Source organism: Petaurus breviceps, unplaced genomic scaffold (assembly GCF_028583685.1).
Source record: "Petaurus breviceps papuanus isolate PSGF00001 unplaced genomic scaffold, PetGlider_PUasm1.0 37, whole genome shotgun sequence".
Lineage (NCBI taxonomy): Eukaryota > Metazoa > Chordata > Mammalia > Diprotodontia > Petauridae > Petaurus > Petaurus breviceps.
The window spans coordinates 108710813-108726797 of NW_027186296.1; the positions used below are offsets into that span (position 1 = coordinate 108710813).

A 15985-nucleotide genomic window follows, 5' to 3' on the forward strand; every position below is an offset into this window, starting at 1 on the left:
CTTGTACCTTTAATTTATTTCATTGAGAAAAGCATCTTGGTTTTCCTGTGTCTATTCATCTGTATTTCCATGGTATCACATTTTAGGGCTAATTTTATAGTAGAAAAAGACTAACCTACAAAGATCTGATAGAAAGAGATAAACTAGCTCTCTGATTTCATAATGCAAGATAAGCCACTTAAGTTCTATCAGTCATTTAATACAATTACTTGTAGGCATATTACAGGAAATAGTGTATGTAATACTTTGTTCTTACTTGGAGGTATAATTTGCATGACTAGGAGATTAAGTGGTGAAATGGAAAGAGTATTGTATTTAGAATTTGAGGACCTTCCCCTTCTGGCCCCAAATCCCCCAAAACTAAAAAGAGAGAGCAAAGCAAATAGCTTAGAGACTTACCAACTAAGACTGAAATCTGCTGGTTGAGGAATCCTGTGCCCAAAGTTCTAGTGCTGCCTATGAGGTAACCGGTATTGAGAAAGGGATTCTGGCAGGTGACAGCAAAAATCATGTCATCTGATTTTACTTTAAACCTGTGATTCAAAATCTTTTTTTTTTTTCGCTTTTTGGAGGGGGAAAGGTTGGGCAGTTGGGGTGAAGTGACTTGCCCAAGGTCACACAGCTGTGATTCAAAATCTTAAACTCTTGATTCAATACCATTCATTTGATTTCCCATATGTATGCACATACACATCTATATGTACAGCGTGACTTTTTAAATCAATCTAACAAATTTTTAAATATTTTAGTAATCAAGTTATATATGTAAAGGCAACATCAGCAATCCCTACTTCCCTGCTTTTAGGACATAACATGTTCCTATAAACTTAATAGTCAGTGTGGTATAAGTTATAAAGACTCTTGTTAGCTATTGGGCAACTCAGCTTCTCGGTGCCTTGGTCCTTTGTTTTTAAAATGACAATAATAATGACGTCACAGGCTTCTTTAAAGGCTAAAGTGAAGTGGCATCTTATAAGCATTTATCAAACTTTAGAACGTTCCATAAACATGAGCTATTATTCATTGTATAACCTTGGGCAAGTTACTTCATAGCATTCGGCCTATGTTTCCTCAGTTAGAAAATGAGGTAACTGAACTGGATGATTTCTAAATCCTAAGAAGGTAGATTGTGGTGAAGCTGACTGAGCAGTACTCTGTGCATTCATCTGTTGTCATCTTTGCCACTTGTGCATGGAATTACCTTGTTTTGCCACTAGGAGACATTGGTGTGTCAGCTGGGTGACTAGGAGAGCCCCATATATCTGGAATATTTAGTTCAGTTTTGGGTAACACATTTTAGGAATGACATTGATAGGCTAGAGAGTATTCAAAGGAGGGCAGCCAGGACAGAGTCATGTGAGGACTGGTTGAAGGAACTAGAAACACTTGGCATGAAAAAAAAAAAAAAGACCTGGGGAATGGGGGACATGACAGCCATCTTCAAGTATTTAAAAGGTAAACATATGGGGGAAAGAGCACTCTTCTTCTTTAGGACCCCCAAGGACAGAACAAGAAGCAGTTAAGTAGAAGTAGTAAAAAGGCAGATAGGATGTCTGAGCAGTCTGGTTTAAGTGTCAGCTAATTCAGACACCGTATGTGTTCTGTAGCAGCATGGCTCTCAGAGCTAATGTGAAGGAAGATTATGTTAATTAATGTTATCAGAAACTATAGCAAGAATATTTCAATTCAGAAAATCTGTTAAGTTCCTGCTCTGTGGAAGCTGAGGGAGATAGGAAGTTGAGAAGTCTATTCATGAAACAGATATCTGGTAGGAGGTCAGACTCCTCTCCTGTTATTACACAAACACGGACTTTGTCAATTGTTTAACCTCATATTGACCAAAGATTACAATTTTTACTAGTTTTTAAAAACTAAATTGGTTAATTGACTATTTTGACATTATAGAGATATAGCCATGGGACGATGCAAGGCATGTGTGGGTGCATGTGCGTGTGCACATTTCTTATTTTAATGTCTTTCTGGGCAGCAGGAAACACTCTTTTACTTATATCACTGAAAATCTTGCTTACTCATCTGGTCCTAAATCTTTGAGAGACTTGATTGGGCAGGGTACATATAGCTGAACTTATAGAGAGTCTTTTCTGAGCCCATGATTGATCGTCTAGACAATGTTTCCTTGGCACATGCATATTCAATGCCTTCTGTGGCCTAAGATGCAGATAGTTGTTATCTGGAGGCAGGATCTATAATAAGCATTTCATCATAATTAGCCTAAGGATGATGATACATGTTTATCAATCCTATTATTTCAGGATTAATTATGCTGGGAATGACCTTGGAAGAATGTCTTATTATTTTAGAGTGAAGGGTGAAATTGGGTCCAAGCCAAATTTCTTTTGAAAGTTACAAAAGAGAATAAAATATTCTTGAATTTTTAGCATGGAAATCAAAAAGTTACATGAAGCTCTACTTTAATAGAATTATTCCTTTTGTGTCTTAAAATTTTTAATATTCAGAGCTTTCTATCCTACTTGGACTGACTTCCTATATCTGAAAGACTGCTGCAAATTACTAATAAGAAAAATGACAAGAGAAATGCAAATCAAAACAGCCAAGAGTTTTGACCTCATCTGCAACAAATTAACAAGATTACAAAATCTGAAAGTAGTGTTGGAGGGGCTGTATCAGCAATGCAATATTCACAATGCCTACGGCAATTACAGATATGCTGATGTAATTATCCATCACAAAATATATCAGGCTTGCTATATGGGGGAATAAGCTAGAAAATGTATTAAAATACCTAAAGACTGAGTCCCAAAACTAGAAAGTGAAAGCCATCAGAGTAGTTATGAAATTGGCACAGGTAGATAAAGTAGAAAGCACCCACATTCTCAAGCCTTTAAAACAGAACAGGCTACCTCAGGCAAAGGTCCTCCTCTCCCCACTCACAGCAACCACCCAGCATCCAGGAAGCGTGCTCCCAGCAGCTCTGGCCCCTGGCAGTCCTCAACAGGAGTCCTTAGCAGAAATTCTGGGTGACTCAAAAAGGGGTTCGCGCTGCCTTTGCCTCTGCTGCTGCTGCCGCCGTCGCCGCCACTGCTAGCCACCGCAGGAACTCTAGCTTGGCTTCTGCTTCCTCTTGCTCCGCCCCTTCCTGCTATGTCAGCAAGTCCAATGGGGCATGGAAGATCTTTAAATCCCATAACCCTGACAGGGGCTACCAAAAGACAGGCACCCTAATATACTGATAATGGAGCTGTAAATTGGTCCAATCATTCTGAAAAAAAAAATTGGAATTATGTGATAAAAATGATTAAACTGTCCATACCTTCTGACCTAGGCATTCCACAGCTAGACACATACTAGATCAAAGATGGAAAGAAAAGTCCCACATGCACTGAAATATTTATAACAAGTTTTTGTGGTAGAAAAGAACTGGAAACAGTATAGGGACCCATCACTTGTAGAATGGTTGTTTTCCATGATTGTAATACCCTATTACTGAACCATAAGAAACAGTTATAAAGTGGTGTGGATCGAAATGAGCAGAAACAAGAAATAAGACACAGGATGACTGTATTTATAAAATGGAAAGATTCCCCCAAAAGCTTGAATGCTCTGTTAATTATAATGACCCAAGTTTGGCCCAAAAGAAGAGTTAAAAAAATGTATCTCATTCCTTTCATTATAGAGGTAAGGGACTATGGGTGTGAATTATTGCATTATAAACACAATATTAGCTAGTTTTACCAAATTGCTTTTTTTGTTGTTTTTTTTTAATCTTTGTTACATGTTCTAGTTCACTGGGTCAGGAAGGAGGGAGAATATATTTGAAAATTAGTGTGATGTAAAATCAAGAGGCATCAATAACAATAAGACTTTTAAAAAGACTGTGCTAAAAATGAGTGTGTCTGCGTCTTACTTAATTGGAGTGATCTCTTTATTCTAGCACGTGGAGCAGCAGTAGTTGGCATGGCCGAGTCAAGGGCGGACTGAAGGGATTCCAGAATTTCATGGTTTCGGATAGTAGCATGAGCTTTGTGGAGTTTGTAGAGCTGTTCAAGTCATTCAGGTAGGACACAGTTTGTTCTTCTCTCTTCCCGCCTCAGAGCTCTTAGACAATACTGATCACAAAGCATTTGATCTTCCTGTCCTCAGTGTACGGAGTCGAAAGGACCTGAAGGACCTGTTTGACGTCTACGCTGTGCCCTGTAGTCGGTTGGGCTCTGAGTCTGCCCCACTCTACACAAACCTGAGAATTGATGAAAATACCAGTGGCCTTCAGCCTGATTTAGGTTGGTTCTGACACTTTAAATACCCTTGATAATAGCACTTCTTTCCTGAAAACATTTTAAGATTTAGTGATTAATTCATAGAAAAAGCCGGCCGTTACATCTCGGGATTCTGTTGACATATGTGAATTAAAATACTCAGAGACACAGTGTGATACAGAGTGCTGTGGGGAGCTGGAAGTGGGGAGCACCTACATCCAGGTCCTATTTCTAATGCTTATGGGCTATGTGCCCATGTCACTCATGGCTCTGAGCTCCAATTTGTTCATCTGTAAAATGAGAATCACAGTAATGATGCTGCCTCAGCAGGCTGTTGTGAGGTTCAGATGTGACCACGTACATTAAGCACTTACAAGTTCTAAAGTGCCATGTAAAGGTCACTATTGTTTAAAGAATCATACAGTCATCAGCCAAGATAGCAAAGGTCTTTTATTCTGTCCCCTGCTATCAATTAGCCAATCAGTTAGCAAGCATTCATTAAATACCTACAAGGCTCTTGAGGTGCAGATCCAGAGAATGAAATGATCCTTAACTGTCAGACTGTAAACCCAGAAAGATCTTAATATCCAGTCTAATAATTCTGTGACTTGGGTCCAAATCACCCTCTCTCACTTATTACCTTGATGACCTCATGTCAGTCCCTTTACTTATCTGAATCTCATCTTTACGATGGGAGGGTTAGTTGACATGGTTTCTGAACTCCCTCCCTTCCAGCTCTCAATCTGTGATCTATGAATGCATCTTCTCAATCAGCTTTGTGACATTTCTTGGGTATTTCTCTTCAGGTTTAATGTGTTGTTTTTATTCTAGATTTGCTAACCAGGAATGTGTCTGATTTGGGCCTGTTCATTAAGAATAGGCAACAGTTATCAGACAACCAGAGGCAGATATCCGATGCCATCGCTGCTGCTAGTATTGTGACTAACGGTTCTGGAATAGAAAGCACCACACTCGGGGTCTGTGGGGTTGGCATACTGCAGCTCAATGATTTTTTAGTGAATTGCCAAGGAGAGCACTACACTTATGATGAGATCCTCAGCATTATTCAGGTATGTGTGCTTGAGTCTTTTTTCCCCTGACTCCCTAGAGTCTGAGAGGTTTTTTGTTTTGTTTTGTTTTTTAAGAATTTCCTGGGGGTGGCTAGGTGGCACAGTGAATAGAGCATCGGCCCTGTAATCAGGAGGACCTGAGCTCAAATCTGGCTCCACACACTTAACACTTACTAGCCGTGTGACCTTGGGCAAGTCATTTAACCCCAATTGCCCTGTTCTCCCCCCTCCAAAAAGCAAAATTTAAAAAAATATAAAAAAAAAAAGAATTACTGATCTTTCTGTTCTTCCCTATAAACTTCTGCAACTTGGAGGGAAAAAGAAAGGACCTCTCAAAGATCAAGCATATGAACATACCTTTCTTTGTCTCATCTATTCTTAGCACAATACCTGGCACATAGTAGGCACTTAATAAAGTTTGTTGACTACTTAATTAACCGCTAAGCATGTGACTTAATGACCACAGGTCCTAGAGAATGTCTTAGTCATTGACTCTTATAAGTATATGTACATGGTTAGAAGTGAATTAAAACTCAACCATATTTGAAACAATTAGATTCCAGGGTTTGTAGATTAAATTAGCAGGAAGAATCAAAAATTAGCAAGCTTACATGCAGTAAATTTGGGACTTCTCTATAATGTGATTGAGTCAAACTCAGTGTGATCAGTCCAGATTCATGGCTGTCTTTGTCATTGATTGACAGTCAGCAGTCAGGGGCAACAGTGTGATGCAGTGATTAAGATCAATCAGTTAGTCAATAAGTATGTTTAAGGACCTACTACATGCAGTAACTTAAGTGAAAAATAATAAGGACCTGAAATATAGTGGTAGCTGTGGGAGTGAAGAGAAGACATCAAAAGTATGACTAAAAATTGGGATTACCATATCTTTCAAAGTCTCTGATTTTATTTTTCATTCCTATAGACATAATCTCACTCTTCTCAGGATTTTTTAAGTAGAATGTTAATATAATTAACACATATTTATTTTTATTACAACATTATATTTTACAATACTTATGTCTTAAAATTAATTCAAGTTTTTTATCCAAAAATTTCACCTTGAATGTAGTACAACTTTTGAAATCACATTATGCTTTTTCTCCTTATTCCAAATTACATGGTTTTTATGTCCCCTGCAGAAATTCGAGCCTAGTGTGAGTATGTGTCAGCAGGGTCTAATGTCGTTTGAAGGATTTTCCAGGTAATTGTTTTTTTAATGATTATTTCTTCTTATCTATTAATTGCATAAAGTTTAACTAAATATTCATGGCAAAATGTAATTTTTTTGACATAGGTTTCTGATGGATAAAGATAATTTTGCTTCACAAAATGATGAATCACTAGAGAATGTTAAAGAATTGCAGTTACCACTCTCCTATTATTACATTGAATCTTCACACAACACATACCTCACAGGACATCAACTTAAAGGAGAGTCCTCAGTGGAGCTGTATAGCCAGGTATACAAAATTTAACTTAGTTCATTGATCTTCATTATGAGATTGTTTGTTTGTCTAAACTAGAGATCATTTAGCCTGACCTTGGATTCTTTAGACATGTTGCATATTCTAAGCCATTGCATGTCAAGTCTAGGGAAACATGTGTGGGAAAACTGCTTATGTGTAGTTGTTTCCAGTATTTTTCCTGATCTATACTTAAGCTTTATTCTTTTTTAAAAAAAAGGCATTTGTTTTAGATTCATGGCTTTTAGATACTAGTTTGTCTGCTCTACCCTTCTAAAATTAGACTTTCTCATGGGAAAAATATCTAATAGCTTAGCTAAATGTTAAATAAATCATTATATTATAGTGGCAAAATAGGAAAAAGAACTTTAGTAAAATTGATTCCAAGAATATTGTTTGTTTTGCCTTAAAATTTGTTAGACAATCTATTACTATATTAACTGATTTGAAAAAAAAAATTTGTCTAGAGGAGTCTGCTGCCTCGGTCTTGCTGTGTGACCTTCAGGAACTCTGTTCACCTTGACTTATTTGTGCTCTCTGGGGTTCCTTCTAGCTTAAAATTATTTGTGATCTAAGATCTATTCATTTAAAGTTATCTAATATAAAATTCTGTATTCCAAACCTAACTTTCCCATTAATTTTCTTTATAAAATTAAAAGCTGTGTTGTCAGAGAGGGGAAAAAAAGTCCTAACATGCCAAACCAGAGTTGACATGTCCAATTCTGTCCCCTACATCCATATGCCTGTAAGTAGCAGCCACCGGAACACTGAGCTAACACATGCTGACATTTGCCCTAGGTGTTCAACCCTCCAGTTACCAAAGGAAAACAAGCTACCTCCACACTGTGAATTAATTATGCAAGCCAGTGTTCTGCTTAGCCTAGTAGTAGTGCAGATGGTTGTCATCTATAAGATGAAGTGACTACTTCTTACTGTTTTTCATTTATGCTTTTACTTCTTTCTCCTTCTCCTGAATGTACTGAGGGATCTTTTCAGACTAGAAGTACTAACTGAAGCCACTGTGATAGGCCCCTAAAGAAACCCTGCTCTGGTAGTGTTGGTGGTCAGCTTCTACATTCCTGATTTGTAATTGCTATGTGCCCTGCTCCTGGGCAGGGCTCAGTTAGCACTGGTTGAAAGGAGGCATGTTCCTGAGGACTTGGTGATTCTTTTAGGCAGCACTGGTTTACATGTGAAATGCCAGGCCTGGCCTAGTAGGCATTTATAGGTCAGTGATCTAGACTGCACTTTCAAGATTGTCTTTCATTATCCTCCCAACTAAGTTAAATTGTTTTGATTTCCTACTTACCTGTCCCTAGTAAAAGTAAAATGGAGAACGGGCAACACCAGTCACACGGGAGGTTGGTGCTTCTTATGTGCTTAATAAAAATTTGTTCCACAAATAGAATGGGACTGCTGTATTCAGCACTCCACCACAGCTTCAGGGTAGAGGGATCTACATGTTCCCGGCATACCATTTCCAAAAGCTACTTTTAGCTCTAGTTGTAGGGAAAAGAAAGAAGTCTTTCTCCTATAGTCTTAATCATTCGGTTTTTAAGTGCTTTGTTGGGTGAAATAAGTAGAATAGCAAAAAGCAAGATTTACGTGGACATCAAAATTTCATTGTAATATTTCTGACCTTAGAATTAAACTTTTCTTGAGAAGAGACATAATTGACATTGATCAACCATCCCATTCAATAAAAGTTCATTCTCTAACCAAAAAACTAGGGATAATTTTTTCATTATGTCAAAAATCTTAAAGGTTCTATCACAAATACATTTGTATGAAAATTGTTGTACCCCTGAACAAATCACAGAGTAGCAGCCAAAGCATTTGCAACAAGAGTTGTACTTTGTGAGGAGATGCTTAAAGTGCGTATTCTAGATACTTCTTCAGGATTGACTGGCAAAGAGGGTAACTTTGGGCCTTACTATTACCATCCCTCTAAAATCAATGCAACTACTTAACTAGCTAAAGAGATTTATTCTATATATTATTCAATTTATTATATTCTTTAAGTGAAACAGCCAGATCAAATTAAATATAAAGTTCTATGCTTGATGTTTAATATTAAAGTTGAACTCTAAAGATTGTTATTATATAAAATCACAATATTAATCAACAATATGATGGGGAAGCCAAAAAAAAGTAATAAGGACTTGCACTACACTGGGAATCATAGCTTCCCTGGCCCATGTAGACCACATCCAAAGAACTATGTTCCATCCTGGGCATCATATTTTAGGAAAGATATTGATATGCTGGAGAGTGTTCAGAAAGCAGCTGGGATAGCAATAACCCTACGTTCATGCCATATGAGTATCTATCCTGGAGAAGAGACCAGCTTAGGGCATCAAGTTAAGGCCATCTTCAAGAGGCTGAAGGATGGAGGGGTTTGAATAGGATTTGAATGTGGAAGATGGGTTAAACTTGTTCCATTTTGCCCCAGAGGGCAGAACCAGAAGCAGTGGGTAGGTAGGGGCTACAAAGAGCTAGATTTAAGTTCAACGTCAGAAAAACTTCCTAACAGTTAGAGGTATACAAAATTAGAATGAACTGCCTTGAGAAGCATTCGATTCCTACTCATTGAAGATCTTTAAGCCAGTGATGTGACTTCTTGTGAGGCATGTCAAAGGGCAGGGAGTAGTCTTGCTCAGGACCAGATTGAGCCAAAGACTGATGTGCTTTCTTCCAGTTCTGAAATTCTGTGATTCTCTGATGTGTATGGTTTGGGGTTTTATCTTGACTTAAGTTCTCACATGAACTAGTTTGCTCCTCTGTAAAATGAACAGACTGAACTAGGGGATGCTGGAGATACCTTCCAGTGCTAAATCCTATGGCTTTATAATCTTACAGGTTCTCTTGCAAGGCTGTCGGAGTGTGGAATTAGACTGTTGGGACGGTGATGATGGAATGCCTATTATTTATCATGGACATACACTCACTACCAAGATTTCCTTCAAGGTAAATTCTTTATCATCATCTTCAAATGAAGTCACAAAAAATACCATCCATTTACACTATTTTTAAGCATAGTGGTGGCTCTACAAAATACCATCTTTGGTAATTCATTAGATTAAAGCATTGTTGCGATTTAAAAATTATATATAAAGAGCAGCCTACATTCTTAAGTACCAACATTTAATAATCAGGAATCCTGGTTTTTATTGAATTAGACAATTATACCTGACTCTGGCAGGCAGTGTGGTAAGATTATTTCAATATATACATATATGTGATCGGACTATAAAATAATAAATCATTCTATACTCTGTATACCATGCACAAGAAAACCTCTCATCACTTTATAGTTAGATCTCAAATGTAAGATTTTAGAGTAGTTCATTTAAGGTCTTTGCAGACTTTTGTTTTGTAGAAAGTTGAGCTATATTATGTATCCATAAGACATAGTTGATCATTTTTAGACCTGCTTTGAGGGTGAAGGCTCTGACAAGAGTCTGTGTTTTCTTTTCCAGTATATGAATAGTTATTCACCTTAAGACGCTTTTCTTGTACTTTTACACGTGCAGGTCCTAGTGTTTAAGTGCCCGAGAGCAAGGGTCGTATTTATATCTCGATAAGCACAGTGCTTTTGCACATTGTAGATATTTGTTGATGGGTTGAGCTCAGAAAAATAGTAATTCTTTCTTATGGTCTATAAACAGAATTTGTTGCAATTATCACCTAATTTTGAGGAGACAGAGGATAATAAATAATCATAGATTTCGATTTGGAAGAAACTTTAGGAGTCATCTTGATCAGTCCCCTAATCATGTGGATGGGAACAATTTGAGGCCCAGAGAAGTAAAGTTTTTCACTAAATTCAGATCTTGATTCTGCATTCCGCCTACTCTGTACTTAAGCTTTCTGAGCCTCAGAAGGAAAGACCCTCTTTTCTTCTCACTCTTCATTCCCTTCCATAGTGATTTCATCAGCTCCCATGGGTTCAATTATCTCTATAAAATGAAGAATTTACCATCAGTGCAGTAGCTGACCCTGATTCCATGTTCATCCTCATTGAAAGCATTTGACAACATGGCTGAAAACATCGTGCTAAAAAGCATGGGGCCAAGCACACATTCTTATTTCACTTTATTGGCGACTAGAAAAGCACAAGAGCATTGTCCATTATACAGAACTAAGGCAAGCATGCCGTCATGTAACTGACGTACAGTGCTGATGAACTTCCCCAGGCAACAAAATTTTGACATAATTTCCCATAAACCCTCACAGCTGACAGTTGTCAAAGGCCTTGGTCAGATCTACAAATGTTGTGAACAGACCTCTGTTCTGCTTCTGGCATTTCTCCTGGAGTTGTTGGGCAGCAAACACCATATCGACCTTTCCTTGGCCCTTTCTGAAGCCACACTGGCTCTCAGGTAGATGACCATCTTCCAGGTGAAGAATCAGCCTATTAAGGAGGACTCTGGAGAGAATATTGCCAGCAGTGACTAAGAGAGAGACCCCCCCCTGTGATTGTCATAGGACAATCAGTTTCCTTTACCTTTATAGAGATGGACAATGGAGGCATCCTTGAACTCTTGGGGGATAACCTCCTCTTGCCATATAACCTAGAAAATTCCATCAGCTTTCATATGAGCAATGGATCCCCTAGCTTGTAAATCTCAGCTGGAATAGAATCAGCACTAGGTGCTTTGTCACATGAAAGGAAGTTTATGTCATTCAAAGCTTCTTCTTCAATTGGAACTTCAGCTAAGGAGGGATTAACTAAGCCAAGACCAAAGTGGAGGGAGTATTGGTGCATGATTATCTGTTTGCATTATCTATTTGGTTGCACACTCAATGAAGCCTCTTAAGCTGAGATAAAACAAAGTATGCATCAATTCTCTGCTGCTTGTGCTAATTTTGACCTAACAATTAACACCAAGAAAACACCGGTGCTCCATCAGCCAGCACTACACCATCCATATGTGGAACCATCAGTTATAGCAAATGCAGAAGCTTTGAATGTTGTGGATAAGTTCACTTACCTTTGTGGTGTACTTTCTAGGGATGTACACATTTCTAATGAGATTGACACACACATTGCTGGAGACAGTTCAGTGTTTGGGAGACTCCAAAGGAAAGTATAGGAGAGAAGAAGGGTTAGATTAACTACCAGTCTAAAGGTCGACAGAGCCGTTGTGCTAACCTCATTGTTGTATGCCTTTGAAAACCCGACAGTTTATCAGAGCTAGGAAACTGAATCACTTCCATTTGAATTATCTTAGAAAGATTCTGAAGATCACCTGACAGGATAAGATACCAGACACCAAGGTCCTTTCTTTTATTTTATTGTACTTTATTTTGCTTTTTGTAGGGGGGAAAGCAGGGCTATTAGGGTTAAGTGACTTGCCCAAGGTCACATGGCTAGTTTTTGTGTTAAATGTTTGAGGCCACATTTGAACTCAGGTCCTCCTGACTCCAGGGACAGTGCTCTATTCACTGCGCCACCTAGCCACCCCCTCAGCTCTAGTTTGGTCTATTCTAATTTTTAGGGACTTCATTATTAGACTAATAATAAGGTTTTGTACCTCTTCTGTGAATTTGTTGATCCTTTCTCCAAATCTCTCTTTAACAGCTGCATTTCTTTTATATATATATATATTTTCTTTCTTTCTTTTTGGAGGGGATAAGGTAGGGCAATTGGGGATAAGTGACTTGCCCAAGGTCACATAGCTAGGTTTTTGTGTTAAGTGTCTGAGACTGGATTTCAACTCAGGTCCTCCTGACTCCAGGGCCAGTACTCTATTCACTGTGCCACCCAGCCCCCCCCCCTTTTATATCTTTTAAAAATTCTTGCATAATTTCTTTAAAAAATTCTATTTGTTTTTGTGGGTAAGTTTTTTTTTTCTTTGAGGTTTTGATTATAGATATTTTTGAGTTATTCTTTTCTGGGTTTGTATCTTGGTCATTCTTGGCATCATAAAAGTCCCTTATTATTAATTTTTTTGTTTACTCAATTTTGTTGGTGGGGCCTCAGGAGTTGAGTTCTAGGTCTCCCCTACTCTGAGCATCAGATCAATGTGAGGATCATTCCTTTGCCTGAGGAGTCTTTCTTTGGGTCAGAATCTCCCTTTTCTCAGGGTTAGGATTTTGACTTGTCCATTTTCCTTTACCATGAACACCATGTTCTCTTCTCTAGCAACAGACCTTAGTTAAAATCTTTTCCTTTGTATGAGAAGAGAAAGGAAGGGACCTTTTTAAAAAAAATCTTCACTTAAATCTAAGGTTGCTCTTCTCTATAGAGTAGATTTAACTGAGGTCTCTTCCTTGGGGGAGAGAGGGAAGAGAGATTGCTTATTTTTATTTACCTCACTGACTCAACTTTTTAATAAAAGCTTATGGGGAAATTGAAGGACATTTTAGAAGAAACAAGATTTAGACCAATACTTCACACCTCATAACAAGATAAATTACAAATTGATACATATATATATATATATGAAAAATTACCTATCACATATAGGGATAGAAGAGAACTTCATGAACAAAAGATAAAATGGATAATTTTGATTACGTAAAAGTAAAAAAAAATTTTATGAACAAAGCCAAAGCAACTAAAATTAGAACCACGTAGGAGACAGAAATAAAATGGTGAAGAAATATAGCAAACCCTCCTCCATCCCAAAAGTAGGCAGAGCCCAACTCTGACATCATGTCCAAAGTCAGGAACTAGGCTGGAAGAAAGTACAAACAATTAACAACAACAAAAATTCCATCATAAAAAGCTGTTATGGTGAGAGGGACACTTAAAATTCAAACCCAGAAGAAGATAATGACTCTAAAACAGCTACAAGTAAAACCTCAGAGAAAAACACAGCATGAAACCAGTTTCAGCTAGAATCCTCAAATAAATAAAGCAGATATTTAAAAGAAGAATTAAACGTGTTTTTTAAAAAATAAATGGAATGAGAGTACCAGAGGAAAAAAATAGAAAAGAAATGAGAGCTGTGGAAGAAAGAACTGGAAAGGGAAATTATAGCTTGGCATAAAAGATACAGAAACCTTAACTAAGCAACAAACTCCCTGAAAGTTAGAATGTATGCAAATAGCAACCAGTGACTCCATGGGACAACAAGAAATATTAAAACAAAGTCAAATAACTAAAAAATAGAAGAAAAATTGAGATATCTTGTAGCCAAAAAAAAACTGACCTAGAAAACTGATCAAAGAGAAAGAATTTAAGAATCATTGAACTACTTTAATACATGACCAAAAAAAGGGCTTAGATATTCTATTTCAAGATATCATAAAAACTGCCCATGTCTCTTGGAACTAAAGAGAAAGATGGAAATATAAAGAATCCACCAATCACCTAAAAGAAACCTCATAATGAAAATTTCCAGGAACATTATAGCCAAAATTCAGTTTCCAAGTCAAAGAAAAAATCCTGCAAGTAGCCAAAAAGAAAGAATTCAAGTACTGAGGAGCCACAGTCAGGATCACACACACCCAGAGTCAGGATCACCATCCTCTATCAAGGAATGGAAGCTTGGAACACGATTCTCCAGAAGACAAGATCTAGGCTTTCAGCCAAGTATAACTTAGAGCACAAATCTTGTTATAATCCTACAGGAGACAAAATGGGCCTTTAATGAAATAGAGGATTTCCAACATAACTGATGGAAAAAAACAGAGTTGTGTAGAATCTTTGATGTTCGAACACTGAGGTCAAGAGAAACATGAAAAGGTAAATATGAACGAATGATCATAAGGATTAAACGAAGATAAATTCCTTCTGATATGGGGAGATGATACACATCCCAATCATGAGAAGTCATACAGGGAGCCTAAGTGACAGAAGGCTTAAAAGTGTTTCTCTTATGACTTGATCTTACAGGAAGAATGGAAAGGGAAGGGAAGAGGAATACACTGGTAGAAATGTTTCATGCACCTTCAGATGAGGTCACTTTGTTGTTGGTTTTGCTTAATTGTTTTACTTTCTTACAAGAGACCTCTCATAAACTGGGACAATTTATAGATGTTTCTAATATAAAAATAAAACATCAATAAAAATTAAAACCAAAAAATTGATTTTTAAAAAGAAGTTTTAGTTATTCCTCATTGCCTTTATTATAAGATAAAAATTCTTCTCTTTGCTTTTTAAAGCCTTTCCCAGTATGGCTACAGTAAATCTTTTCAGGCTGATTACACATTATTCATCTTTATGTCCTCTATCATCCAGTTAAACTGGCCCCAATGTTCCTGTACACCACAGTATATCGCCTTTCTTTGTCCCTTCACACAGACTGTCCACCATGCCTGGAATGTTCTCCCACCAAACTTCTGCTTCCTGGAATTCCTGCCTTCCTTCAAAACATAGCGCTTCCTCTAAGAAGCCTTTCCTGATTGGTACCCACCTCAACTATTGGTACCCACCAGGTCTCTGAATATTTACTTAGTAGATGTTCTATGTTTATTTATCTGCATGTATGTTGTATCCCCCTTATAGATTGTAAGCTCCTTGAGAGCAGCTATTCTCAGTTTTGTATCTCCAGAAGTTAGCACAGTGTTTGACACATGGTAATAAATGTTCATGGTTTAATTGATTCCTCACTCAACCCACATTCCCCCAGACATTCTTGTCTACCCTGATGCCTTGCATATTCCCAATTATTTACATGTTATCTGTGCCACTAGACTGTAAGCTTTTTGAGAATAGATACCGTGTTTGCCTTTCTTTGTGTGCTCAGTGCTCAGCACACAGTAAGTACTTAATAAATGCCTATAGATTGATTGTTTGGGGATACTAGCACCTCTCCGTCATTCATATCTCACTCCGTACACTCAGTCAGTTGCCAAGTCTCTTCAGTTCTGCCTCCAGAGCATCCCTCCCCCTTCCTTCTCTTTCCATTCCTTTTTGTAGGTCTCCTTTACATATCTGATAGATTCTCTTTCTTAAGTCATAAGTCTGACAATGTTGCTCCCCCATCAGAAACCTTGAGTGGCTTCTTACTGTATTGAGAACAAAATGCAGACTCATCCACATAGCATCCGAGTCCCTTCTTAGTCTTCCACTTAGAAGCAGCTAAGTGGTACCACTGGAGTCAGGATGACCTGAGTTCCAGTCCAACCTCAGATACCAAACAAGCTGTGTCACCCTGAGCAAGTCACTTCACCTCTGTTTGCCTCAGTTTCCTCATCTGTAAAAAGAGGATAATAATAACACCAACTTTGAAAGACTGTTGTGAAGATCAGATGAGATCAT

The 15985-nt window shown here is 37.8% G+C and overlaps 1 protein-coding gene across 4 annotated transcripts in view; it reads left to right on the forward strand.

Moving 5' to 3' along the window:
- The window catches only part of PLCE1 (phospholipase C epsilon 1), a 372466-nt gene that overhangs the window by 281512 nt on the left and 74969 nt on the right, over nucleotides 1-15985 (forward strand). For all 4 annotated transcript variants that reach the window (XM_069099269.1, XM_069099271.1, XM_069099270.1 and 1 more), the window contains exons 12-17: nucleotides 3914-4036; nucleotides 4123-4259; nucleotides 5067-5305; nucleotides 6448-6509; nucleotides 6603-6768; nucleotides 9631-9738. In XM_069099269.1, coding sequence (XP_068955370.1) covers nucleotides 3914-4036; nucleotides 4123-4259; nucleotides 5067-5305; nucleotides 6448-6509; nucleotides 6603-6768; nucleotides 9631-9738 — 835 coding nt within the window. The remainder of the gene's footprint in view (nucleotides 1-3913; nucleotides 4037-4122; nucleotides 4260-5066; nucleotides 5306-6447; nucleotides 6510-6602; nucleotides 6769-9630; nucleotides 9739-15985) is intronic.